Raw genomic sequence first — 27,509 nt, 5'->3', positions numbered from 1 at the left:
TTCCTTTAATTAAACTTTATTGTTCAATTTCATCATAAAGCCAGACATCTTTTTTTAAAATAGTAGTGCCAACAGATAGATCAGTCTGTGCACATACACAGACAATCCTTAGAAGCAAGTGGAAACAATTAGCAGCATGGACCTCTGCACAGTAACAGGGAGGGACGTAAGCAATTCCGTGCAGACACCTCCCCAGTTAAAGTGAAACACTGGAGAGAGACTCCCTCCCCAAACAACAGTACACCCAGCCCCTGCAAGCCCTCCTCTTACCAGTGAACCAGATTAACAGTATAAACATGGGTGTTTACAAATGGAATTGGGTGGGGCTTCTCTAGAGTTAAACTAGATGAACTCGACCAGCATCTCCAATAGAAGATCAAGTCAATCAACCCTCTGCAGGGAAGAAACATTGCTCGATTATTTTAGACTAAAATCCACCAAACTCCCACACTTTTAACCAGGTTGGTTGAGAGTTCCTCGTATTGATTCGGAGATAGGCATTATCCCCACCTACTGATGTGTAAACACACTACCCTTTAAAATTCACAATATCCTGTCAATGTATGGCACAGACAGCAGTTATGGAAAGTTTCACATACATGTTCAGGACTACAGTACAATTCTCAATGAAATGCATAAATCAGGACAAACATTCGCATTAACCTTAAAATAATTCACCAATTAGTGTTTAATACTGATTAAACCTCACATTTAAAAACCTTAATGAAAAGTTTGACAAAACAGTGCTGCTCAGATAAGACAGCAATTTAAAAAAAAGTGTAAACCATAACCAAAAGCTTATATATTAATTTTGAGAATAAATAACTGGATTGAAATTGCAGCCTTTTCAGTTACATGCTTATGTGTCATGAGCTCTTTATGCTTCTCAGTGGAGTGTGTAGGATTAAATTAGCCAAATTCAGGGCACAAGATAATTAAACTTTCAGCTACTATTGCTCTCCATGTAAACAAAAAAGAGCACATCCCAGGTTCCCCCTCCCACCTCAGAGTGAAAGGCAGCCCCTATAGGGAGGGTCAAGGACAGGTCTGGCCTTGTAACCCACACTCCAAGGAGATGGGGGAGCCAGCGGCGAAAAAGGACAAAATACTCTTTATGGCACATCTATGTTAAACTTGGGAGGATTGATGGTTCCTGGTTCGGATTTCACTTGTCCCTCCACCCACCCTTCTCTCAACAGCTAAAGGTTGTTTGCTTTTTCTGGACCAGAAAATGACCTTTTACCAAATCTGTAGTTCAGACAATTCAAAAGCATTGAACACCTCAATCTGATCTTCGAAGTGGAGTTTGTGCCCCCTCATCATTAAAATATAGTCATCATTCTAACCCTTCCCAGTATAGCACTCTGCACTCACGCGTCTAAATACATCCGTCTGTTCTTTTATCTACTTTCCCAAACCATCATTCACTAAAGTCACAAGTAGGTGTCTGTTGACTGTCAGTGTCTGGCTAAATGGCCAAGCTACCATTACCAGGAATAGGTTGATGGAGACATTAAGCCAGTGATATTATCTCCAGCCAGCAACGAGATGGCCCTCTGACAGTCAACATGAAGACACTGCACTCTGCAGCTACACCACCTACCCTTTCCAAATGAGCCTCACAGCCGAGATCCACACTGAACAAAGCTTCACCAGCCAACTGTTCTCTCATTCTCCTTTCCTCACCACTGAAATAAAACTTTTACTGATCAGAACTATTCATCAAGGCAGTAATTCAATTGCCTACCAATAGTTATTTTCAAATTTGACATTAGGGACATTTGCAGGTCACAGCAGCTGTGTCAACTGGGGAAAGGTGACCGATGTTGCAAGGACAGAAATCAAGTGTTTCAACAGCAATAACTAAGACCACAAACTGCCAATAATTCAATTCTCTCCTGTGCTTCCTATCATACTAAGGATGGGTTTGAAGCATAGATTCCAAGAGAATCTAGGTGATTATTGTTACCAATTCAAATCCTACTGATTGAAACATCAATCTCAACTCTTCCACTCCCACATCATTGCAGTTTGCAAAACCTGTGTTTGCCCTTGTCCTCTTCAGTTATTCAGGAGGGAGAAAATATAATACTAGCCACCTTCACTGATGACCTCCATCTCCTAAGGGGCAATTAGGGATGGCTGGGCCAACAATGCTTACCTCCCAGAAATAAAATATATTATCCTCACCCACAATACAACTGAAGTTGATTAACATGCAGTATATATTTTATATTGAGGTATCAAGAGCTCCTCATGTTTATAGTGGAACGTTGTTGAAGCAGTGAATTGCTTTTTGTTCACTCCAAGTCTAAGCGATGTGGTATATAGTCACTTAAAAACCAGACTCAACCTGCCCAGCAATAAGCAACTCCTCTTTGTAGCTTCTCTCTTCAATGTGGATTTCAACTGAACTCACTCGCTGTGAACTTCCACTAAATGAGACTAAGTCCTTGGCTGGTCTCAGTTGATTGGTTATTTGTCTGAGCACATTGGATCAAAGAAATCTGAAATCAAGATATGCACAGCCAGAGCAGGATCTTTATAGTTGCACAATTACATCAGAACCAGGTGACAAGATTTACCCCACCTTCAGCCACCACTCTTCCTGGAAATGAAAGATAGCAGAGTAAAACAATTAGCAAAGCAGTTTGGCTCTTACCAACTCATTTGTGAATGTAGCCAGCATTTGGTTTAGTTTGTCAAATCTCACAAGCCTGATGGAGAGGAGTCTAATCACTGGAAGAGTTTTACAGGGCCCAGTCCTGGAGACAATAACTGGGCAGGTGTCTAAACCAGCCTAATTATGGAGTCATCCAGGTCAGCTTGGCCACGGACACTCATGATACTTGCAAAAATGGATCAAAAAGTTCAAATGCCAGACGGAGGTCAGTGCTGATGGAGCCCATATGCCAGCAGGTTAGAGTTCCAGTGGGAGCAGTATGGGGCGGGTGTGAATGTTAACTCCCAGACTCCAACTGAAAGGCCCTGGGTACCTAGGGGAGGAGTTTATTTACCCCCTATATTATAATTTTAATTGAAATGGAGACTGGTCATAAGAAAACCCACCCTACAGCAGAGATTTCATTCACCATGATAACTTGTGACAGATTAGCCATGAGCACAGGCTGGAATTAAAAAGCTCTTGAACCAAGCTGTCAGTCTAAACACTATGGGGAAAGTCAAACCAGCTTCAGAGCAACCAATGACAGTTTAACCCCAGAGCGTTGCTCTCCTTTGAGCCAACTGATTTGCACGGTGAACAAGATTAAATACCCTATTATTTGCATACAAAAGGAAAACAAGTGGCCCTCATTGCAAAGTATTGGGGTGGTCAGCAGATACCATTCTAACCTCTTGGCCCGTGGGCTCTTACTGTCCCCTCATCATATACCCATTGGCACAGCTCAGCCCTTCACCCAGTTCACTGGTGCTCGAGGGAATCCTGGGCCTAAGATGGTTGTGCAACTTTTTTTGAAGCATCACGTGAACTGGGAGAAATGTGGGAGGGAGGGGTTCAACGTGCATTACTTGACACATAACTAGAAACACTCCATAGAAGGATTGATATTTTGCCTATTAGAGGGTGGGATTAATCCAACATGGGTTACAACTCCCTGCGCACAAAAGCGCTCAAAAAAGTTCTGTGTGTTGAACAAACATCTGATCAGAATTCAACTTTGCAGGCAGGAAAGGTCTCCTCTTGCATGACAACAGTGCTGTTGCTCCCCAGCACCGTAATGTTTAGTGACTGCTGTTTCTCGTGGGTCTCCTGGTACCACTCATGCATGATTGGAGAGTCAAAGGTCGGGATTATGGTGACCTGCAAAAAAAAGGACATGATCACATGACTTAAGACAGCCAGCAAGGAACGGTCCAGAATTTCAAAGAACCCTGTGGAGTTTTCGGGGAAGGACACGAAAGTGAGGCTCAAGACCACGAGGTGCCGCCTGGGGGTGGGGGCGGGGGTTGGGGAGGATGGGCAGGTTATTTTGAGTCAAAGCAGCTCACACAATACTCTGCTCATTCCACAAAAAGGGAACGTGTCTGTCTGGCTTCATGGCCACTTCTAGATAGCTTTAAAAAATTCTTCCTGTTACTTAACCTCAGCAGTGTGGAAAAAGCAGAAGAAAGTCACAGTAGGAAGAAACACACCAGGCTCAAAGTGCCAAGGTGGAAGGTTACCAACAACCACAAAACCAAGTGGTTGGAAAAGTTCAGCAGGTCTGGCAGCATCTGTGGAGAGAAATCGAGTTAACATTTCAGGTTGAATGACCCTTCCTTCGAACTCATATCAAGCTCCCTCATAAACAGAGAACGTGTATTTGTATAGCACATCATGATCTCAGGATGACCCAAAGAACCTTTACGGCCAGTGAAGTATTTTGGAAGGGTTGTCTGTGCTTAAGTAGTGAGTAAGCCACAAACAGCGACATAATGATCAGATCATCTGTCTTTTAATGATGCGGAGAAATAAACATTGGCCACAGATCTGCAAAGACCTCTCATGTTCTTCTTAAAGCAGCCTGGGATTTTATTTTACATTTACTCTGGAAATGGGTTTAATGCTTCAGTCAGAGCTACTCCCTCAATCTGCTAAAGCCAGGCAGCAGCTCACCACTATCACCTTCACATGGACAATTAGAGACTGCCCAGAAATGTCAACCCTGCCTGTAACTACCCACATCCCACTGAAAATTCTTTTTTTTTCCCCATGATATGACTGAAGTCGAGGTGAAAAACAAACAAGTATCAATATTTCTCCCCTTTAATTCTCCATGGGGTATGGGCATTGATGGCACAAACAGTATTTTTTACTTATCCCTAGCTGCCCTTGAACTGATTGGCTCTCTCGGCCATTTTTGAGGGTAGTTATGAGTCACCCACATTTCTGTGGGTCTGGAGTCATGTAGGTCAGACTGGATAAGGACAGCACATTTCCTTTCCTGAGACACAGCAGTGAACTGGATGGGTTTTACAACAATGATACTGTCATCATTACTAAGACTAACTGTAGATTTCAGATCTAGTTTTGAATTTAAGTCCCACCAGTTGCTATGGTGGGATTGGAACCTCCTGATTACTGAGGTTTGGATTACTAGCCTAATGACATTACCACTACACAACAACCATTATCCAATTACCATCTTCCCAAGTAAGGAGGAGATATTAAGTCAGGGATAAGTGATCAAACGTTTGGTTAGAGGTAGATTCTAAGGAGATTTATGGGAAAAAAAAGAGAGAGGGGAGAGGTTTAGGGGGAGAATGAGAACCTTGGGCTGACGATGGAAGAGTGAATCAGTAACACACCGACAGCCAATTTGAATGAGGGCAGATTTCCCTGTGGGTGGCAGGGTCTGGAGGAGTGAGGTAGTGGAAGAACTGGTGATCACTGCACAAAGGAAACCCCCCTCACCTGGATATTATCCCCCCACACAGTTTTGCCTTCCAGGAGAGCATCCAGAATGTTCCTCATTGCCCCCTCCTTCTGGGGATCATCTCCACTGATGACGTAGATTGAAGATCTCAGTCGTTTAAAAAAGTCTGCGTCGATTGTTCTAGCGCTGTGGTTGTTGGGAATGTAGGCAAGATCCACATACACAGGAGGTCCCACCGCAGGACCCTTGCTCACTGCACCTGCAATAGCAACAACTCAGACAATGAGGTAGGGTCTCTCACTCCTTGAGCTGGGAGATGCCATCAACAAGAGCCCTGATCAGATCATTTAGGAAGTACCATAACCAACAATAAAATTGTGGAATAGTAATTCACTCCTGTGAATGAACCTAGATTGGTTGGTTATTTTAGTCAGTTATTTTGGGAAAATGACACTTGTCCCTCCTGGGGTAGCCCCGAGGTGGACAGAGGCACCTTCTCACCTGCAAACAAACAAGTGCTTGAATCTCAACCACATCACTTCCAAACAAGCACCTGGTGATGGCGTGTCAACTTTCAAAACCTTATAATAAGGCAGAGTGACAGCCACCAGAGCCACAGCTGGACTCGCAGTGATGTCGATGAGCTCATGTCAGAGAAAGTCAGACGTACAGCACAGAAACAGACTCTTCAGTCCAACTTGTCCATGCTGACCAGTATCCCAAACTAATCTAGCCCCATTAGCCAGAACTTGGCCTACATCCTTCTAAACCCTTCCTATTCATATACCCATCCAGATGCCTTTTAAATATTGTAATTGTACCAGCCTCACCACTTCTTCTGGCAGCTCATTCCACACACACACAAAACGTTGCCCCTTCGTTCCCTTTTAAAATTTTTACCCTCTCACCTTAAACCTATGCCCTCTAGTTCTGGACTCCTTCACCCCAGGGAAAAGACTTTGTCTATTTATCCTAGCCATGCCTTTCATAATTTTATAAACCTCTCAAAGTCACTTCTCAGCCCCCGATGCTCCAGGGAAAATGGCTCCAGCCTATTCAGCCTCTCTCTATAGCTCAAACCCTCCAAACCTCGCAACTTGACACTTCAGACCCAGATGGATACCCTTGAGGCAGGTAGAGATCAAAAAAAATTGGGACTCCCAGGGCACTGACAGTAGGCAGACATTTGGCTTCTTGCGTTGGTTAAACCACTTCCATTCAACCAACACAATCCCATTTCCCTTTATGCCCTAAATTAAGCAGAAATAGATTCTTGTTTAAATGATTATTTGAGCTAGCATTTCCCACAATTCCACAATTCTATTGCCCTTTCCTTTTAAATGCTTCGTAACTTCCTTCAGGAATGGTGTGGGTCAGACCTTAAAGGTTTGCCTCTTTATCCTTGACTCCCATGCCAGTAGAAAAATGCTCCTTGTCGAGTTAAACTTATCCTTTTCAGGATACTTGGAAAATCTTCAGCAAATATTACCCCCAGTCTTGTTGAATGTGGTATTTCTTTGTAAACGAACCCTTTGACGTTTTTACCATTGTAGTGTCTTTGCATGGCATGTCTTCCAAAAGGAAGCTTTCAAATGAGGGGACACCCTGAACAGATGCCAACTCTGGCTATGGGCTCATCGAACTAGGAGCCTGGATAGATTAGATTAGATTCGCTACAGTGTCAAAACAGGCCCTTCAGCCCAACCAGTCCATGCTGACCCTCTGAAGAGTAACCCACCCAGACCCATTTTCCTTTGATTAATGCACCTAATACGATGGGCAATTTAGCATGGCCAATTCACCTGACATGCACATCTGTGGTAGGAAACCAGAGCACCCGGAAGAAACCCACACAAACATGGGGAGAATGTGCAAACTCCGCACAGACAGTTGCCCGAGGCTGGTATCGAACCTGGGACATGATGCTGTGAGGCAGCAGTGCTAACCACTGAGCCACCATGCCACCCTAACAAAAGAGGCAGAAGCTCCAAAGTTTTCTCGTGTTAACCTTTTTGCTGAAAAGAATCATATTGGCCTTTTTTGTATGAAACCATGACATTTTAGTAATCTACGGACAACTCAATCTCACGGTAATATTTTTACAAGGAGTTCTTCCAAAGTACTAACTTTCTCTTTCTGTATACTTGTAAGATGGAAGGGGCCAATCTCACCTGCTTTACGTAACTGACCTGTCACTGCACTGCGAGGCGGTTTGGAACTTGTAGTTTGAAGATTCCTTCCCTTCTTTTCCTCAGAATTTATTGACTGGTTGGAATTTGCTCGGAAAACCTTCGCCGGTTGGTTGCTCTTACTGCCCGTGACCATCTTATCCACCTCTTTAGGCATCAGTTGGTGACCTTTTGGTTTGGAGAGAGTTGATTGTTTAGTGTTTTCAGTTTTCCTTGCTGTAGAGCTCAAAGCTGGCTTTGAACCTAATTTTTTCCCTTTCGCCTTTTCTCTGGCATCTTTGGTAGAGTTGTGTGTCAGTACCTCAGGGTCTACCATGCAGATACCAGGTTGGGGAGGGGGTGGGTGAGGGTCTTTCATTGGGGCAGGCAAAGGGTCACATGGTATTGAAGACACGGGTGAACGAGACCCGTCGGCAGGAATGATCTCAGAGTCTTCCTCAGAGTCAATGCCACCATCTGCAGTGATGGATGGGCAGTCCTCAGTCCCAGGCTGGGCGTCAGAACCTGAAAGGGTTGGAAGGGACTCACTAGCAGAAGTTGGGGTCCTTTCATCCAGAGCTGCCTTTCGATTGGAGGGAGACTTGTGACCTCTCCTTTGGCCAACCGGCTTGGCAAATTCCTGGGAAAGGTCACTCTCATCTGACAACTCCCGTGGGCTGGGGTTGATGAAGGAAGGCGAGAGTTCAGTCTTTGGGTGCTTAAATTCACAGGGTGATACAAGGCACAAGTCAACATCATGAGGAGAGTCAGAGGGCAAAGCCATCACATGTGGCAAACGCCCATCAATTCCATCGCCGTGAGTTAACGCACCATCGCCATCCGAGACACTGCCCAGGGCCACCTGCGGAGTCCGGAATGGATCTTGCAATGACTTCAGGGGCAGGCTCATGCTGGGAGGGTCACCCTTCGCCGAGAAGGTTTCATGTTCAGGAGAAAGACCATTGAGAGGTCCCCTCTGATTATGCTCTCTTGGAGAGGCCAGAGCTTCATTCAGGGGTGGCAGAACCTGTTCAAAGGAGACTGACAGAGACTCATCAACTTCTGTGGAATGAGGAGAGCCAACCTCAGCTGGCAACGACGGGGTGGTCAGGGTCGGCGAGACATCAGGGACTACTTCCTTGAATGGACTTAAGGTCAGGAAGCCAGTATGTCTGTCCAGTGGAGCACTGGTGTTTTCAAAAGGTGGTCTTGCATTTGACTGGGGTCCACCATCTAAAGGCTTATTAAAAGCATTGTTCAACCGGGTCTCCTCACCGAGAAGGCTGGAAACTCTCTCAATTAAACCATTTTCACCCCTGGGAATGATCTCATCAATGGGTGATTGATGGAATGGAGTGTGGCCAGCACTGGCCAGACCCGATCCTGGAGGAGAGACCATCTCCAAGGTCTTCTCCTCAGAGCTTGCACACTGGTCCTCCAGAGTCTCCTGGTTGTTGACTGACATCTGCCCTTTAATTTCCTCTAGTGGCCCAAGTTCAGTTGGTGTTAGATCAAAGTTAACACTACGATCACTCCGTGGGGTTTTAGCAAGTGGTGAAAGGGCTGCCATATGCCTACTAGGGCTCAACTTTTCATCAAAATACCTGAATTTATCAGGACTTTCCATCTCAAAACCATCTTCATTTTCAGTATCACAGATCAGACCATTAATATGATTAATTCTAATCATACCTTGATCAGATTCAGCCTCTGCTTCACCTCTGGCTTCCTGTTTCTCTTCTATACTCTTGCCTCCCTTGCGTGGCTCCAATTCCAAGATGACTGGGTCCTCATTTTCAGGGAGGGTAGCATCGACAAGCTGGCCATCATCCTGGGGAGAAGACTCCAGCTCACTTTCATTCTCCATTGTAGTGAAGCCCTCATCAGGTGAGGTTTCATCTGGGACGACCACCTTCCCCCCATAACCTGCTGACCCAGTCGCTGCACCTTGTGCCTGTACCTCCTGCTCAGCTTGTTGGAGACGTTCAAAATCAGCTGTCATGTCTTCAGGAGTGGACATCTTGGAAGCAGCTGGCTGAGGGCCCTTCTCAGTGAGGGACACACTGCCTGCAGTCTGTTTGCAATCTGCAGTTTCCTTACTCTGAAGCTTTGGTTTGGTTTTGACAGATCCTTTCCCAGAAGTAACTAGATCTTTTTTGATCTCTTTGCTCGGCATGTTGCTTTTTGCTGAAGGCCTTCTGCTCTCAGAAGAAACAGAGGACACTTTAGTGGGGACCTTAGCTCCTGTCCTTTCATCCTTTTTAGGTTCGATCTTTTTAACTTGTTTTGGCACCTCTTTTCTCACCTGTTTCTTTTCCTCTGCATCCTTTCTCTCTTCCCTTTTAGAGACTTTCACATCCTTGTTCTCTTCCAGTTTCACCGGCTTTGCCTCTTTCTTTTGCAGTTTTTCCTTGGATGGTTTCAGCTGGGTGTTGGTTTTCAGTTTGTCCCCACCTTGTTCTCTGGCCTTCAGCTCTGCTGACATATTGGGGTGAGATTCTTTCATTCCCTCACTTAGTGTCGCTGTGTCAGCTTTCGTTTTCCCAGACTGGTCCTTCCTCTCCACCCGGGATTTGGCTGACCCCAGCCGCGACCCGGCCTCTGGGTCACGACCTCCCCTGCCACTCGACCCCTTGCTGAGGCTGTGGAGACTCTCCCGACTTTCTGTCCGTTTGGGCTTCGGGCCTTTGCCCTTCTGCAAAGTCTCCAGCTCACTCAGAGTGGCCAGGGGTTGCTTCAGGAAATCCAGGTGCTTCACCTTCTCCAGTCCCTCCAGGATCTTGTTCTGAGGAGTGCAACCAGGAAACAGCACCCGGATTATCTTTTCCACCCGACTTGCTGGGTGCCAAACAATGAGAGCACAGACGGACACCAGGCACTGAAGTGGAACATTCCCTCCTTTCGGCCAACCATTGCCTGCCCACTGTTGCATCAAGTTGCTCAGGTCCTTACTCCCTTCAACTGGATTCAAGATGTACATCTCCAGTCGTCCAACTCCCATCTTTTGAAAGAGAATTAGAGGTTCTAAAGAATTGCCACCAGTTCTATAGAGTGGCACCGGGTTAATATGTAACTGATCCAAATACTGAAGCATCACACTAACCTCATCAACACTTCGCCTCACATTGCTTCTCTCAATATGTTGTAACTTCTTGGGTGCATTGAGAAACATGACTCCAATCTCAGGAGAAATAAGATGTTTTGTCCAGTCATTGTTCATTTCAGAGCCTAGCGACTGATCGTCATCCAGTTCTGCCAGTTTCCTGTGCAGTAGACTGTTGATGCCAGGCAGATTGTCGGTCCCAATGTGAGTTAGCAGGACAGAGTCAATCCTGTCGAGGTGACGAACCAGTTTCCAGAATGAAGATTTCTGATCCGATCCTCCGTCCACCAGAATATTGAAGCCATTGACTGCAAAGAATGCGGAGTCCCCTCGGCCTCCTGGAAATATATAGCAGCAGGGTTTAGAGAGCTTCAGGAAGCCCACAGTGACCGGGGGCTCCAGCAGGTCAAAGGGGGAAGATGCCTCCATCGTCTCCGAAAGGTACTCCAGGAATTCCTGCAGGCCTTCCATCTCTGACAGCGTGACTGGAGGGTTCAGCCTGATTTTGATGAACTCCTGGAGACTGTGATTCTCCAGGCTCGACTTCTTCCATTCTCCCAAATCTGGGCAGGCCAGAGTAAGGCTGGCCTTGTCAGCAGGTGGTGTGAAGCTCAACAGCTCTCCAATCTAAGAGGAAAGCAAAATGTCATCACATTAATACATCACCTTATTCTTGCTTCCACAAACTTCAGCTTATCCAAAAACCCTGCCAGCTCGCAGAAACCTCCGTTAACCCATCACCCGATTGCAGACAAATTTCTGTTCCTCAATTTACACTGTCCCCATCAAACACTCCAAGAACAGTAACAGAATGAGTTTAGACACAGCAAAACTCTATTCTTTTAGACTGAAATTAAAGCTCTTTTTTAAAATAAAATTTGAATGTAAAACTCTTTCTACATTGTCACAATCGAACACACTGTCCCAGGGAGCGTGGGGTTAGATGCAGAAGAAATCTCTCTCTCCTCAAACAGAGTAAACAGAAAGTGAACATCCCCCCATAACTGTCCTATCAAACACCCCCAGTGTTAGGTTCTTTTCCTGAGGTTTCTCACACGAAATGCAATTTGCATACAACTTCTGCAAGCAGTTAAAGTTTATTAAAGCTTGTACAGGCTAGGTGACAGCCCCCTCCCCCTCACAGGCATGAGAGGGTGAGTCAAAGTGAGGCCCTGAACAAAGAAAACACATTCCCTTTTTCCAGGTCAGTTGGCCATGCCTCTGATGTTCTGGCCACTCTCCCACAGTCACATGCCATTCAAGACAACCCCCCAGTCACATGTGACCCCAAGTGCAATGGTAGGATGAGATCATCCTTACAGATAATGTAAAGACTAATGCCCTAATCTTGGGGAAATCATTATGCAGATGATTTCCTCACTCCGTGATTCCCCAAAACAATACAGGTGCTGCATACCTAGCTTCAAGGGATGGCCAGAAAGTATTTCTGAATGGAAGAGTTTGAATGATAGCTTAACTTGACAATAGGAGGAGTAATAGCAAATGACTGTCTAAATGAAGTGGGAATTATAACGGATGGTCGCCCCCACCCAAAGACAGTGCAGTTTAACCCTTTAATATTACATTAATATCCAGAGAGATCTTACACCAGGACAGGTGCAGCATGAGGTTATAGTCTATAGCTGGACATGGCTAGGGAGATCAGAAACCTACACAAACCAAGATGCAATTCAGTTTTGAAACCAAATGATTTCTAGACAGTGAAGCAGGAACAGTTAACAGTGAAAAAGACGACACAGCACTGCCAGAGACAACCTCCTTGTCTGTGAAGATCTGGATGAAATCCTGGAGTGTGAATGATCCTTTCTGTAAAAGTAGTTCACCAGATTCTTCCAGACATGGCCCAGCCAACACCAGGAGCTTATGTCGTGATGGTGCAGCGATCAGAGTCCGTACCTAGAATGGAAACAGCAACATCAAAGTCAGACATAGATCAGAGAAGCCGATCTTGTTAAAGTTTAGAAAAAGATGCTGGATTATTGCAGCCTCCTGACCTCAGCTGCTGCACTGCACGGAGTTTAAAACAGACTACTGGGGTGGGACCAAACTACCCCAGTGTCAACTGGCATCAAGTACCACTTTAATGGCATCCACTAATAAAGACTGAAAGACTTAAAATACAGGTTATTGATCTTACAATTCCTTCAACTAAATTAATACACAGGACTTTCAGGGACTGAAATGCTTTGAGATAGGCCCCAAACACTTTGAAAAAAAAGTGTGTTGTTTTGGCAGACCAGGGTGGGTGATTTAAAACTGTAGAAGTAAACATGGGTGGAGAAGGCTCAACTGAAGAAAATGCATTTGGTGACAGCACTGATGGGAAAGGAAGAGAACAAAGAACCTGTGATAACTGCAACATTTATGAACCAAGTAGTCTCAAGTTAAACCTTTATAGCTCAAGGACACCCTTTGTGCGAGAGATGATGCAAGTAACTGCATGAAGGTCATGTGCTCGATGTTTTTATTCTTCCCTGGATTAGCAGTTCATAAACTAACAAGAAAATCTTTTGATTGGTTCTTTAATGCTCAAAGCAAAACAAAAAGTTAGCCATATCTTTTTAAAACTGGAGAAAGTTATGGTCCCTAGTTAAAAAGAACACAAGCCAGAGAAGATAAAAAAGAAAACAGGAAAACAGTTCACTCTTTCTTACTTGACATTAGCAAGAACATCTTCCAACATTTCAGGGAGTTATTTGTAAAGTTGGTCCGGAGTGTAAAAGCTGGAAAACAGCATTGCAAGATCCCACAAATAGCAAAGTAAAATGATCAGATAAACTGTTACAGGGACATGGGTTCAAATAAATATTGTCCATTACACAGGGGAGAACTCCCTGGCTTTGACATCAAAACAGCACCTCAGGACCTCAATCTAAACCTGACCAGAAAGGTGGGACCTTGGACTGTGTAGCACTCCCTCACTGGAGGATCAGCCAAGATAAAGGCTATGAGTACACACACCACCTGACTCAGACCAGAGAGCTAGCCACTCAGCCACAGCTGATCAATCCAGAGACATTGAAAATTCGATCAAATGAACCGTATCCCTAAAATGGACTATTACCAGCACCCGCCAACAGTACCCACTGGCCACAGATTGCATCACGCCCATCATTAGGGGAGGGGGGTGCAGCCAGAGCAAGGCTTCACCACCATGAGGTTGGCCTATTCAACTGAGGCAGGCACAAAGCACAGCATTTAGCTGAGCAAGTCAGGACATCGATCAGAGAACAAGGGCAAAGCCTGGGATAGTGAGAAAAGAGGAGGGAGCAGTGGGGATTTTAATCAAAAGGTTTCAAAGTTAAAGAAAAACATTTGATGTCTCACCTCAGCACACAGAGACTCAACGGAAGGGTTTATCAGCACCAATGTTTCCAATGCCTCACCACAGTGATGGAGAATCTTTTGGTCTAAGACAGAAATAACAAGGACAAATTGAATAAAAGACCAATCCCGCTGATTCCAGACAACTTCCGCAGACCAGATTGGTCTGTCACTGTATAACACTGGGGGTCAGTACTGGTGGATGGATGTATCCTTGTAGAACACAAACTGTAAGGTTAAATCACAGTCAGGATGAATTGAAGGAACTGCATTAAGAGTGAGACACTGAGTTAAGTGGAAGCTCTGAACAATTGATCTGGCTAAGTAAGCCTCCTAGCTCATGTGACCTGCCCAGATTCTCTCAGAAGTCACTGAGCAGAAGGAGTAACAGCATTAACTGTGTGGCCCAGCCCACTCTCAAATGTTCTCTGGTTGGAACGTGAACCCCTCAGTGCTCTCTATCCACTCGGACAAGCTGAGGAGAGCACCCAGAAAAGCCTCCATTTATCCAGAACCTTCAGGTCATCTGACAGCACAAACATCACGGGCTAACTGACCCGCCTGAATGAGGAACAGATTATCAAGTCACACAAGGACAGCACTTCCTTCCTCATGCGCAACTTGGCAGAGTCTCTGATCTACCCCTCTGCACTCAGTTAGTCAGGGTCAGTGTGCATGAAACAGCAAAAGTAAACTATTAAAATATTGGACAAGCTGCTCAGACAAAATACAAGCTGCACTTATATAGCAGCATTCACGTAATGCAGAGATGAAATAGAGGACTCTCATTATGACATTCGGGATCCTTAGGGGGTTTGACAGGGTCAATGCCGAGAGAAGGTTTCCCTTCGTGGGAGAGTCTAGGATCAAAGGGCACAGTCTCAGAATAAAAGGGTCACCAAGTTAATTTGCAATAGTGAGGAATATCTTCTCTCAGAGTGGTGTCTTTGCTACTCCTTGCTCCAGACAGAATTGGGGCAGAGACCTGTGTACACATAAGATGGAGGTAGGTCAAGTCCTGATTTGTCAGGGAATTAAGTGGTACAGGGAAATCTTTGGAAAGTGGACGTGGGAAATATCAGATTAGCCACAACCCTGTTGAATTACAGAGTAAGCTCAAGGGACAAAATGGTTTATTCCAGTTACCATTTCTTATGGTCTTACGCTTCATTGAAACATTATCAATCAGCCTGTTGAATAGCAGGCAAAGGGTTTAGGAAAGAAATTTGGAACTCAGCACGAAACAGCTGAAGGCATAGTCGATGTGATGAAACTCAACATGCAAAATACCAGAATTGGAAAGGCAAAGACTTTAAAAGGCGCAGGGTTAGGAGGAGAGATAGTGACAAATATCAGTGATAAATATCCAGCTCAAAAATATAAACAAAAAGACCCCCAGCCTGAGATGGAGTGAAGCAATATCTTTTCACTTGTGCCCTGAGTACACCCTGACCTGAAATACTGACCAGTGTCTGGCTGTGGTCAGGATCCAACAGAAAGATGATGGACCCCACAGCACACAACTGTCCTTAAAAATAAAAAGACTTCACAGGACAAATTGTGTGGATAAGCCAAAAAAAAAGTACTTGTTTACTACTGCAAGTGTTCGATGGGAGACACTGTAGAGAGAGCTTTACTCTGCATCTAACCCATGCTATCCCTGCTCTGGGACTGTTTAATTGTATCAAAATCAGAATGTAAATACACATCAAGCAGCTACATCTCAAATCTGACCAACAATCACAGGCAGGGAAAATAAAGTTCAAAATCACACACCACCAGGTTATAGTCCAACAGGTTTATTTGGAAGCACTAGCTTTCGGAGTGCTGCTCCTTTATCACAATCTGAAAAAGGAGCAGCGCTCCAAAAGCTAGTGCTTCCAAACAAACCTGTTGGACTATAACCTGGTGGTGTGTGATTTTTAAACTTTGTTCATACCAGTCCAACACCAGCTCCTCCACCTCATGAAAAATAAATGAATCATGGTAGAGCTCAAAACACCTCTAGAGAATGGGTCATTTAACCGAGGGAGAGTCCTTAATCTCGACAGTAACAGAGGTTGAGCAGAGGTATGTGGAAACTCCAGGCACCCAGCTCCTTCAACTTAAGTGGAACCAAATCTCACTATTTCCCAAATCAAGCCAATCAGCCTGGCTGGTTTACACCAGAGCTCCTGTCTCACACATGCTCCCTCCCAGTCTGTTCACCCATCCTTCATCTGCTGTTGCTCCATGTTCCAGTTAATTGCTGCATGCTATTCACCTGAAGCATACTGTGGCAACAAATGCCACATTCTCACCCTTTGCCTGGATTCCATTCAGGATCCATTTGATTATATCATGATTAGGACCTCCAGCTCTGCTCTGTCCATAACAATGATATCTCAGAGAGGGCCCGTCAGTTCAGAGATCCTTCCACTTAGACAATTGGTCACATCATCGGCCCCGACATACATCATCCCTCTAGAGAGCAATGAAATAGAATCACAGACCAGCACAACTTCATACCCAGACCATTAGTGTGGGCAAAATAGAGGGGAACAGGTTTGGAAATATGACAGCATAGCAAGATCCCACAAACTGCTACACAATAGCCTTGAGAGAGTCTCTGTCTTTAACGGTCTTGAGCCTTGTGTAGAGCCCCCCCTGCTCTGCCTGACAATGCTGGTCACAGGATCTTGTGCAACAAACTGAAGTCAGACAAAACCTTCATCTTAACCAATCATCTAAAAGAGGAGCTATCCAACACTTGCTCAGTACAGGCACTGGGAGTGAGAGTAGAGTGTGTGGGGTGCTGGAAAAGCACAGCAGGTCAGGCAACACCCGCTGAGCAGGAGAATCAATGGTTTGGGCATAAGCCCTTCATCAGGAATGAGGCTCGTGGGCCAGAAGGCGGAGTGATAAATCGGAGGCGACTGGGACTGGGAGGTTGGGGAGGGGGTGGCGGCGGAGGAAATGAGGAAACTGATGAAATCCACATTAATCTTATGCGGTGGCAGGGTTCCAAGGCGAAAGATGAGGTGGTCTTCCTCCAGGCATCGTGTGGTTAAGGTCCCCCCCCCCCTCCCTCCCCCCTTATCCCAGTCCCATGCCTCCAACTTGGCACCACCCTCTTGACCTGTCTATCGTCTTTCCCATCTATCCACTCCAACCCTCTCTCCGACCTATCACCAGCACCCCTACCTTCATTTACCGATCACATTCCCAGCTACCTTCCCACCAGCCTCCCCCCAGCCCATTTATTGGTCAGCTCCCCCCGGCTCACAAGCCTCATTCCTGATGAAAGGTTTATGCCCAAAACGTCAATTCTCCTGATCCTCGGATGCTGCGCTTTTCCAGCACCAGACTCTCGACTCCGATTTCCAGCATCTGCAGTCCTCACTTTCTCCCACTGCGAGAAAGAGCCTGGATTCCACTCAGCAGTCTCTGGTGTAGCACTCAGACCAATAACCTTCTGATTCAGAACAAACAAACAAACAAACATTCTCTGAAGTCTCAATGTCGAAAGTGACTGGAATTGGGCGCTCACCAATTAAAATAATATCAACAAGGAATGAGGTCACCCTCACTGGGCTGCAGATCCTCTGACAAGTTTACAGTGATCCAACACTGCCTCCAGCCGAAAACAGTACCAACTGAGAACAGCAAACCCTTCAGCACACCACACAAGACAAATTGAGTTTGTAAAGGAATGCTGATCCCACTGGGAAACCAGATTTCCTGGATTTGCAAACACTAAGCCCTTAGAGGCACCAGGTTGACGGGAATAGACTTATATGCGGATGGAATAAAGCTGTAGTGATTGGACTGAGGTCAGCCAGATGGATCCCATTGAATACAATTTCCCTGATTGCATCAGGTTAACAACTCCAATCAGGGAGTCCTCGCTGACATAAACTGGAGTGTCTATTCAGTCAGAGCTGGCTCAGTGTTGTGTATGTGCACATATAAATAAAGGGTGACTTGGTTGATGGGATGACAGCCTTCATGGTGCTATTTCCAAGCCTCTAGACCTAATGTCAGTAAACAGCCACACACTGAGGGGAAGTAGGAAAGTCCCCTTCCCACAATCCAGTTTCACGGGAGGGAGGTGGTGGGAGGGGACTGAGGCTCACATTCTGGAGTCAAGCACAGGCCCTTCCTGAGCAACGAGGGGGCAAAGTTGGTACAGCCTCGAGATTATCATCCCACCATACTGGCCCATATTGAGCCTCCACATAGAGTCATAGAGATGTACAGCACGGAAACAGATCAGGAAAAGATCAGAGAATCATCCCATCGGAGGAACCAACCTGGCAGCAGCCAGACAGTTTAACAAATGCAGAAAAGAAACCAAACAGAAACATATGGTGCAAACTGCAGGCTCTGTCAGATTGCAACTGAGATCAGAAAGTGTTCTACGATTCACCATAAATCGATGTATTTTTCTATTAAAAGTCTTTACAATAGTATTATGTTTCAGTGCAGCTCAATTCCCTCACCACTCCCCAACCAGGTCATGACAATGTCACTGTATGGGATAACACTCACCAGCTCTCGATCAGCTGCTGCTCTGAGGTATTTGATATAGCAGCAACTGAAAGTGAACAATCTTCACATGATGCCTTCCAAATGAGAAAGCAGAGACCAAAACAGAGCTCCAAGTGGTAGTGCAGTACAACACAATCCTGATTTTTCTTAGAAACTTACACTGCCATGGATTGTGGGGGTATTGATTGCCCAAGCCCAATTGCCCTGGAGATGGTGGAGGTGCATTATTTTCTTGAATCACTGCAGTTTTGGGGGGTGTATTACAATACTATCAGGGAGGGAATTCCAGGATTTTGACCTAGTGACATCGAAGGAATGGTGATATTTGGGGGAGGAAACATGCGGGTAACCAATGCGCACCATCTCAAATGCCAAATAAATCTAAGGCCACAACAGTTAAATTTGGCAACAACAAAAAAAAAGGTCCTGTCAACTCCAAATACCCTGCAAAGGTAAAATATCTCAAAACATTGGAAACAGATTAAGAAATTATTTCAGGCAGATGTGCAAGGTAATTTCTGTTAAAAAGGATGTTGCCACCTACCTACCACACAATTGAGCAATGCCGTGCACAAATCTCAGTGTTGGTATGATATCAGGTATGCAGACTGCACATCCGCAAAATTGGCTGAGTGTCATGAAAAAAAACGCATTGCTCTGGTCATTTGTACCTGGATGGGGCCACGCCACCCCTGAATACTCTGTCAATGGCTAGATGTGATTGGGCAACACTTGAACTATCCCAAATACACCTACAGCCTTAACACCCAACAATGGTCAGCGGAACTTGCAATGTGCTTCAGTGACAATTGCTAGAAGCTGCACATCTTTATGGGGCAGGGCATTCACTGCAATGAAAGGATTTTTATCAAACATTGCACTCTTTAAAACTTTGAAAATTAAATTACCTGTTACAGGAAAGATATTATTAAATTGGAGAGGGTTCAGAAAATATTTACCATGATGTTGCCAGACATGGAGAGTCTGAATTACAAAACAAAAGGCTGGAACTTTTTTTTCACTGGAGTGTTAGACATTGAGGGGTGACCTTATATAGATTTAGAAAATCATGAGGGGCATAGATAAGTTGAATACCAAGGGCCAATTCCCTAAAGGGGGGGGGGGGGGGTGGGGAGGAGAAAAGAGGGGGAGTTCAAAAGTAGGGGAATTTATTTTTTAAAAAGTTGAGGAGAAAGATTTAGCACACAGAATGGCAGCTTTTTAAAAGTAGTAAGAGTGGTTTTGTTTGGAAGTGGTTGATGCAGGTACAGTTACAACATTTGAGACACATTTGGATAAGTACATGAATAGGAAAGGTTTGGAAGGATATGGGGCAGGACCAGGCAAGCAGGACTAGTTTAGTTTGGGGACATGGTCAGCAGGGAACGATAGACCAGTGAGCCGGATGTCGGTGGTAGGCAAGGTGTTGGAGGGAATCCTGAGGGACAGGATGTACATGTATTTGGAAAGGCAAGGACTGATTAGGGATAGTCAACATGGCCTTGTGCGTGGGAAATCATGTCTTACAAACTTGATTGAGTTTTTTGAGAAGTAACAAAGAAGATTGATGGAGGGCAGAGCAGTAGATGTGATCTATATGGACTTCAGTAAGGCGTTCGACAAGGTTCCCCATGGGAGACTGATTAGCAAGGTTAGATCTCATGGAATACAGGGAGAGCTCGCTATTTGGATACAGAACTGGCTCAAAGGTAGAAGACAGAGGGTGGTGGTAGAGGGTTGTTTTTCAGACTGGAGGTCTGTGACCAGTGGAGTGCCACGAGGATCGGTGCTGGGTCCTCTACTTTTTTGTCATTTACGTAAATGATTTGAATGTGAGCACAAAAGAGGTACAGTTAGTAAGTTTGCAGATGACACCAAAATTGGAGGTGTAGTGAACAGCAAAGAATGTTACCTCAGATTACAACAGGATCTTAAACAGATGGGCCAATGGGCTGAGAAGTGGCAGATGGAGCTTAATTCAGATAAATGTGAGGTGCTGCATTTTGCAAACGCAAATCTTAGCAGGACTTATACACTTAATGGTAAGATCCTAGGGAGTGTTGCTGAACAAAGAGACCTTGGAGTGCAGGTTCATAGCTCCTTGAAAATGGAGTCACAGGTAGATAGGATCGTGAAGGCGGCATTTGGTATGCTTTCCTTTATTGGTCAGAGTATCGAGTATAGGAGTTGGGAGGTCATGTTGCGGCTGTACAGGATATTGGTTAGGCCATTTTTGGAATATTGCGTGCAATTCTAGTCGTCTTTCTATCGGAAAGATGTTGTGAAACTTGAAAGAGTTCAGAAAAGATTTACAAGGATATTGCCAGGGTTGGAGGATTTGAGCTATAGGGAGAGGCTGAACAGGCTGTTTTCCCTGGAGCGTCGGAGGTGGAGGGGTGACCTTATAGAGGTTTACAAAATCACAACTGGCATAAATTGGATAGGTAGACAAAGTATTTTCCCTGGGGTCGAGGCGTCCAGAACTAGAGGGTATAGGTTTAGGGTGAGAGGAGAAAGATATAAAAGAGATCAAAGGGGCAACTTTTTCACACAGAAGGTGGTATGTGTATGGAATGAGCTGCCAGAGGAAGTGGTGGAGGCTGGTACAATTACAACATTTAAGAGGCACCTGGATGGGTATATGAATAGGAAGGGTTTGGAAGGATATGGGTCGGGTGCTGGCAGGTGGGACTAGATTGGGTTGGGATATCTGGTCGGCATGGATGGGTTGGACCGAAGGGTCTGTTTCTGTGCTGTACATCTCTATGACTGATTGGACCAAAGGCGGTTTCCAGGCTGTATGACTGTATGACCTGGATACAGGGGAAGCTGGTAGATCTCTGCTGCTTTCTCAATGGCAATAGATCAGCCAGCATCTGTTTGTCAAAACAATCAACAGCCCTTCTATCCTGGAGTAAAAATTGTGGTGCTTGTTTGATATTTGGTATTCTTGCCTTTATCCTGACGAGCACAGTGAAGTTTCAGTAAAAAACATGTCACGGCATAGTGGCTCAGTGGTTAGCACTGCTGCCTCACAGCATCAGGGTCCCAGGTTCAATTCCAGCCTCAGTAACCATCTGTGTGGAGTTTGCACATTCACCCCGTGTCTGCGTGGGTTTCCTCCGGGAGCTCCGGTTTCTTCCCAGTCCAAAAATGTGCAAGTCAGGTGAATTGGTCATGCTAAATTGCCCGTAGTGTTAGGTGCATTAGTCAGAGGGGAAATTGGTCTGGTTGGGTTACTCTTCAGAGGGTCGGTGCAGACTGGTTAGGCTGAAGGGCCTGCTTCCACACTGTAGGGAGTCTAATCTATTGTGATGGCAAGTGTGGCAGTTGATTTGTGCACAGGTATGGCTGCTTTTGTTTTGCTGTTTGAGCAATAAATATTCAACAGCTCAATGAGCAAACTCCCCAAATCGTCTGCTGGCATTAGTGGAAATCAACACTTCACTGGGGAGTATATTTAGTCCCATAGTCCCAGCAGCTGCTTTCTTTGATGCTGAGTCACATTTGATTGACTGTGACAATTTCTCTCCCTTTAAGTATTTCTCAGCATGTTGAGGTCACCCCTAGGTGATGGGGTGCTGTTGTCTTGGGGTTCTGCAGTTCAATTGGAGGAGGCACTTTCACTGCTAATGCAGAGGGAGTTTGAGGACTCTGACCACATTAGAATAAGGAACCAGGATTGATGGAGGTTGTGGCTCAGGAGGATGCTTTCAAAGAAGCCTTAGCAAACTGCTGTCTATATGGGGGATGCTGGAAGGAACAGAGGGAGTGGAGTCAATGATTAAAATGGTGGAGGATGGGGTGGATATCAACTGAAATCTCATGTCTTGGATAATGTCAAATTTCCTGAGTTGTATTGGAGCTGCACCCATCCAGACAAATAGGAAGCATTCCATTACAGACCTGACCTGCGCCTTGCAGATGGTGGACAGGTTTTGGGAAGTCAGGAAGTGAGTTAATTGCTGCAGGATTCCCAGCTTGCTCTGTATTGGTATGACTGGCCCAGATCAGTTTCTGGGCCATGGTAACCCTCTGGATATGGATAGTGTGGAATTCAGTGATGATAATGTCATTGAATATCAAGGAGAAGTGTTAGGGTGGATTAAAGCATGATTGACTCACATGCACTTCAATGATTGATGCATTGAAACAAACAGATTGTTCAAAATATCTTTTACTGCTAAATTTGGCCTAACTATCAGCAACGATCTTTTACGTAGGGTAAATATCTTTAACTGTTTACAAGGCATTAACTTTTCCAAAACCTCCTGGTGTCTATAAAATGCCAAAGAGCTATGTGCAGTTGTTGGTACAGCCCTCACATGGGTTCCTTCAAACCACATACAGCTCTGAGGGACTGGGTTTGGTAATCAAGCAGAGGGGGGGCTGGGCCAGAAACCAGACAAAAACACACAGATACAGATGGCAGAGATTCCCACACAAACACCCCCCACACCTGCCTCCAACAGTCAGGCAGCATTTAACACAAATTCCTCTGAACTCAAGGCCAAGGGGAAAAAAAAATCTTAGAAACTAGAGAGAGGAGGAACAACCCAAAATGGATTGTAATCCAGGCAAATAATAAGAGTCCAGCTGCACACAAACTGTGCCACTCTGTCCACATTCATCAACAAAAGCACAGAGTAGACTCAATTTTTATAGGATAGGAGGAGGCCATTCTCTCCATTATGCCTGTACTGGTTCTATTACCTCGTGCCAATTTCCTCTCCCTACATTCCTGAAGAAGGGCTTATGCCCGAAACGTCAATTCTCTTGCTCATTGGATGCTGCCTTACCTGCTGCACTTTTCCAGCAACACATTTTTCAGCTTTGTTTAAAGAATCCCTACAATGTGGAAACAGGCCATTCGGCCCAGCAAATCTACATTGATCCTCCAAAGAACAACCACCCAGACCCATTCGACTAACCTATTACTCTGCATATACCTTGTGACTAATGCACACCCCTGAATACTATGGGAATTTAGCATGGCCAATTCATCTCACCTACACACAGTCAGATGTACAGCATGGAAACAGACCCTTCGGTCCAATCTGTCTATGCCGACCAGATATCCCAACCCAATCTTGTCCCACCTGCCAGCACCCGACCCATATCCCTCCAAACCCTTCCTATTCATATACCCATCCAAATGCCTCTTAAATGTTGCAATTGTACCAGTCTCCACAACATGCTCTGGCAGCTCATTCCATACACGTACCACCCTCTGCATGAAAGAATTGCTCCTTAGGTCTCTTTTATATCTTTCCCCTCTCACCCTAAACCTATGCCCTCTAGCTCTGGACATCTTTGGATTGTAGGAGGATACTGGAGTACCCGGAGGAAACCCACGCAGACACGGGGAGAACGTGTGTGTGGAATTTACACAGTTGCCAGAGGCTGAAATTGAACCCGGGTCCTTGGCGCTGTGAGGCAGCAGTGCTAACCACTGAGCTACCAATGCCCTTCTTGAATGCTTCAGTTGAACCTACATCCATCACATTCTGTGCACAACCAGGGAGATAAAGAAAATGGAGCTCAGATTAGAAGGTCCAGGAGCTGGAGCCAACTCAAGAAGATCACAGCTGACCCTGCAAATCAACGCCACCGCATTTCCTCACCTCAATGCCCCAAGGGTTCACAAACCTATTTGTAGAAATCTTTATGCCTCCCTCATGAAGGAGACTAGTTCAGTGAGCTGTGATTAAAACAGACTGTAATTCCTGTTCGTGACACAACACATGCTCCAAAACATGGCACTGAGAAAGTGCTGTACTGTCAAAGGAACCAGCTTACAGATGAAGTCATTAAACAAAGGCCAAGCCCAGAGCCACTAGTAGAGAAAAAGAATCTCATGCATTCAGACAGTGGAATAAAAACATTACCAGAGGAAACCAACACCCCTGCCCCCCCCCCCAAACAACAAACACCCAGTGTTCGAAATTTAGAGAAAATCCATGCAACCAAGAATTGGAAAGAACCTTCGAACAGAATTGGGAAAAACCTAGTTGATAGGTTTGCACACATCACATAACCACAGCAACAAAAACATTCAACTTTTACCTTTTGCTTCTGTGGGAAATGTCGCAGAATGTCGGGACACAAAGAGCTTGAGCTGCTCATCCAGGCTGTAGGCAGAAGCATCGATGTCCCAGGAGAGGATCCCTGGAGAGAAAAAAAGACACCAGCAGTGAGGGTGCGGCAGTTCTGCATGTTCAATATAGATAAACCTCAAAGCTAATGGACAGAGAGCTGAAAGTAATGAGAAAGCTCAGGCACTGTCAGCCTTTAGCACAGGAGGGGTTGGGCTTCTGGGATGAGGAAGTACTGCTTCTGTTGATCAAACCCCATCTAGCACAAGCTTATGTCACCACTTCAGCTGACTTACTTGGGCAAGACTCATCATAGCCTCCAGACTCATAGGATCACTTCCTCCCTTCAGCATTCTGACATCATCCCATTTGCCTGCATTCGAACTCCAGTTAAAAACAAGCCAACATCCCATTTGCCTTGGATTATTTCCAGCCTGCCTTCAGTTTGTTACTGCACCTGCACAGTTCAATCCCAATGTTGCTACACAGCCTCGGCAGCATGAACAATTCACAATTGGCTCACCTCTATTTCACATTTCAAACACCTTCTATTGCATTTTACCCACTTCGGACTCCTAATGATAGAACTGACTGACCTGACACATGAACTGTTCAGTCCTGAAATGTTAACTTGTAAGATTCTATCTGCACAAATGCAGAATGATGCCTACAATTCCACTCCTCCCCCACCCCCCCCTTTCAATTCCACAAATTCACTGGGCACTGATTTCAGTTACAAGTGGAGTATCTGCTGTCACTGAGGAAATGACATGACTGATCTGCACCAAATACACACTCATTGGGATTCTATGAAAATTCTATAGTGTGGAAGCAGGCCATTCAGCCCATCAAGCCCACAATGACCCTCCTAACAGCATCCCACCCAGGCTCACCCCTCTACTATACCCCTGTAACCTCACATTTCCCATAGCTAACCCACCGAGCCTGCACATCTCTGGACACAATGGACAATTTAGCATGGCCAATCCACCCTAACCTGCAAATGCTTGGACTGTGGGAGTAAACCCATGCAGACACAGAGAACATACAAATTTCACACAATCACCTGAGGCTGGAATCAAACCCAGGTCCCTGATGGGGTGAGGCAGTGGTGCTAACCACAGACACAGTGCTGCCCTGATGTCAGAAATCGAGTGACTAAAAAGTAAATGGGAAAAATTGTGTTTTCTTCTGCAGGGGTTCCAAGGAAACTTTGAGTGACAGCAGGAATTGGAGGCGGGAGGGGGAAAGAGTTGTTGTAAACAAGATTGAGTTTTATAAGAACAATTTGCTGGAGAAACTCTGCAGGTCTGATTTGTTCAGAGAAAGCAGTTAACGTTGAGTTCAGTGACTCTTCAGAACTGTTTTGAATGTTAACTGCTTTCTCTGCACAGGTGCTGCTAGACCTGCTGAGTTTCTCCAGCAATTTCGGTTTTGTGTCAGATTTCTACCATCCGCGGTTCTTTGTTTTAGTTTCGAGCAGGACTGTAGCCCCAAGGACAGTAATTACAGTAGGAGCAGGAAATGGAGACCAGATACAGACGAGGTAGAAGGTGAAACTGACGCTTTGTATTGGCCACATAAGGAAATGGAGACATTGTGTGGGTTTCTTTGTAGACTGATACATTGTATCGATCACATACGGAAATGGATACATTGTACCCGCCCGACTCGAAATCCAACATGAAACTGACACATTGTATCCGAGCTCTCGGATATTAAACAGGCCCCGACCAGGGTTTATAACAACATTGCTGGAGAATAGAGTTAAGGTATCGAGTTCGGTGACTCCTCAACAGCAGCGGGGTTGATCACACAGAAATCCGGATGGAGATGGTAATCTCTCCCCGGCCTTCCATTTTTTTGTGTGTGGGACTGGGATATATCCCGCTAATCCCGCGCAAAGGAGGCGCTCCTGTGGGAATGCATCCAAAAGATTCAAACTCGTGTTACAAACCGCCTGGGGGGCGCAGTGTGGGATCCCTACCCCACACCCCGAAAAAAAATAACCTCACACCACCCTTTGTTCTGTTGGGGTTTTGATTTTAAACAATGACAGAGGCTGGCGGATTGTTAAAGCGGTGCCTGGGAACTACTGTACCCACAGCTCCTCTCCCAGACACTGGCCCCGGGATCCATTGGGATCCGACACCGAGCCGCTGTCTTTTACACTCCACACCAACAGCCCCCTTCAAAAAGGGGCACCATTTACCCTCGTTAGAGGCAGAGTCCCGAGCGATCCCTCCGACCCGCCCAAAGTGCGGTCCCGGGGTATTTAGACGCCCATTGCCCCCAATTCCCCAGGGAAAGGGGTTCCACGTTAAAGCACACCCTGACCACCACCGGGAGCGGGTACTCAACACTCCCACTGCCCGGATACCCCAGGGAAGGGCAGTGAACATCTACACTCGCCCCAGGGGTGGGGGCTGACCGGCTACGATACCACACGAGCCGGGCGCGGTGAGGGTGGTCTCCCTACCCCCGGGGCCCCGACGCTGACTCTCTCACCTCGCCGAATCTGCGCGATCACATCCGGCAGCAACAACAGCTCGGGCCTCCCGGCCTCTCCGAGTACCACCAGGGCCGAGGCTTTGCACTGCCCGCTCCCGGAGGCCGCTAACGCCGCCGCCGCCGCCATCCCCGCTCCCGGAGGCGACACCGCCCCTTCCCCAGCCGTCAGTAAATCCGCAGCAGGAGCGGAGCAGCAACCAATCATCGGCCTGTCTCCTCCCCTCCCCTCCTAACCCCACCCCACCCGGGCAACTCCAGGTTCCTGGGGGTGGGGGAGAGAGAGAGAGAGAGAGAGGTGGGGGCTGGTTGTGGAGGGAGATAGGATAGGAGAGAGAAAAGGAAGGAAGAGAGAGACTGGGAGGAAGAGGGACGGGAGAAA

The 27,509-nt window shown here is 45.9% G+C and overlaps 1 protein-coding gene across 3 annotated transcripts; it reads right to left on the bottom strand.

Annotated features, from left to right (window-relative positions):
* map1sa (microtubule-associated protein 1Sa) lies at positions 1-27,509 on the bottom strand. 3 transcript variants are annotated; one of them, XM_072594421.1, is made up of 8 exons: positions 27,128-27,506; positions 24,591-24,692; positions 13,998-14,080; positions 12,426-12,566; positions 9,239-11,276; positions 7,550-7,735; positions 5,417-5,637; positions 1-3,823 (listed from the first exon to the last, which is right to left on the bottom strand). In XM_072594421.1, exons 1-8 carry the CDS (start codon positions 27,333-27,335, stop codon positions 3,668-3,670), a joined length of 3,135 nt encoding a protein of 1,044 aa, XP_072450522.1. In that variant the 5' UTR covers positions 27,336-27,506; the 3' UTR covers positions 1-3,667. The 3 variants fall into 3 exon arrangements, with proteins under 3 accessions (XP_072450522.1, XP_072450520.1, XP_072450521.1); XM_072594419.1 differs by having other exon boundaries at positions 7,550-11,276; positions 27,128-27,509; XM_072594420.1 differs by having other exon boundaries at positions 7,568-11,276; positions 27,128-27,507.

Source organism: Chiloscyllium punctatum, chromosome 24, assembly GCF_047496795.1.
Source record: "Chiloscyllium punctatum isolate Juve2018m chromosome 24, sChiPun1.3, whole genome shotgun sequence".
NCBI classification, from domain to species: Eukaryota; Metazoa; Chordata; class Chondrichthyes; order Orectolobiformes; family Hemiscylliidae; genus Chiloscyllium; species Chiloscyllium punctatum.
The sequence above is the reverse complement of the archived record's forward strand: the minus strand, read 5'-3'. Positions and strand labels throughout refer to the sequence as shown.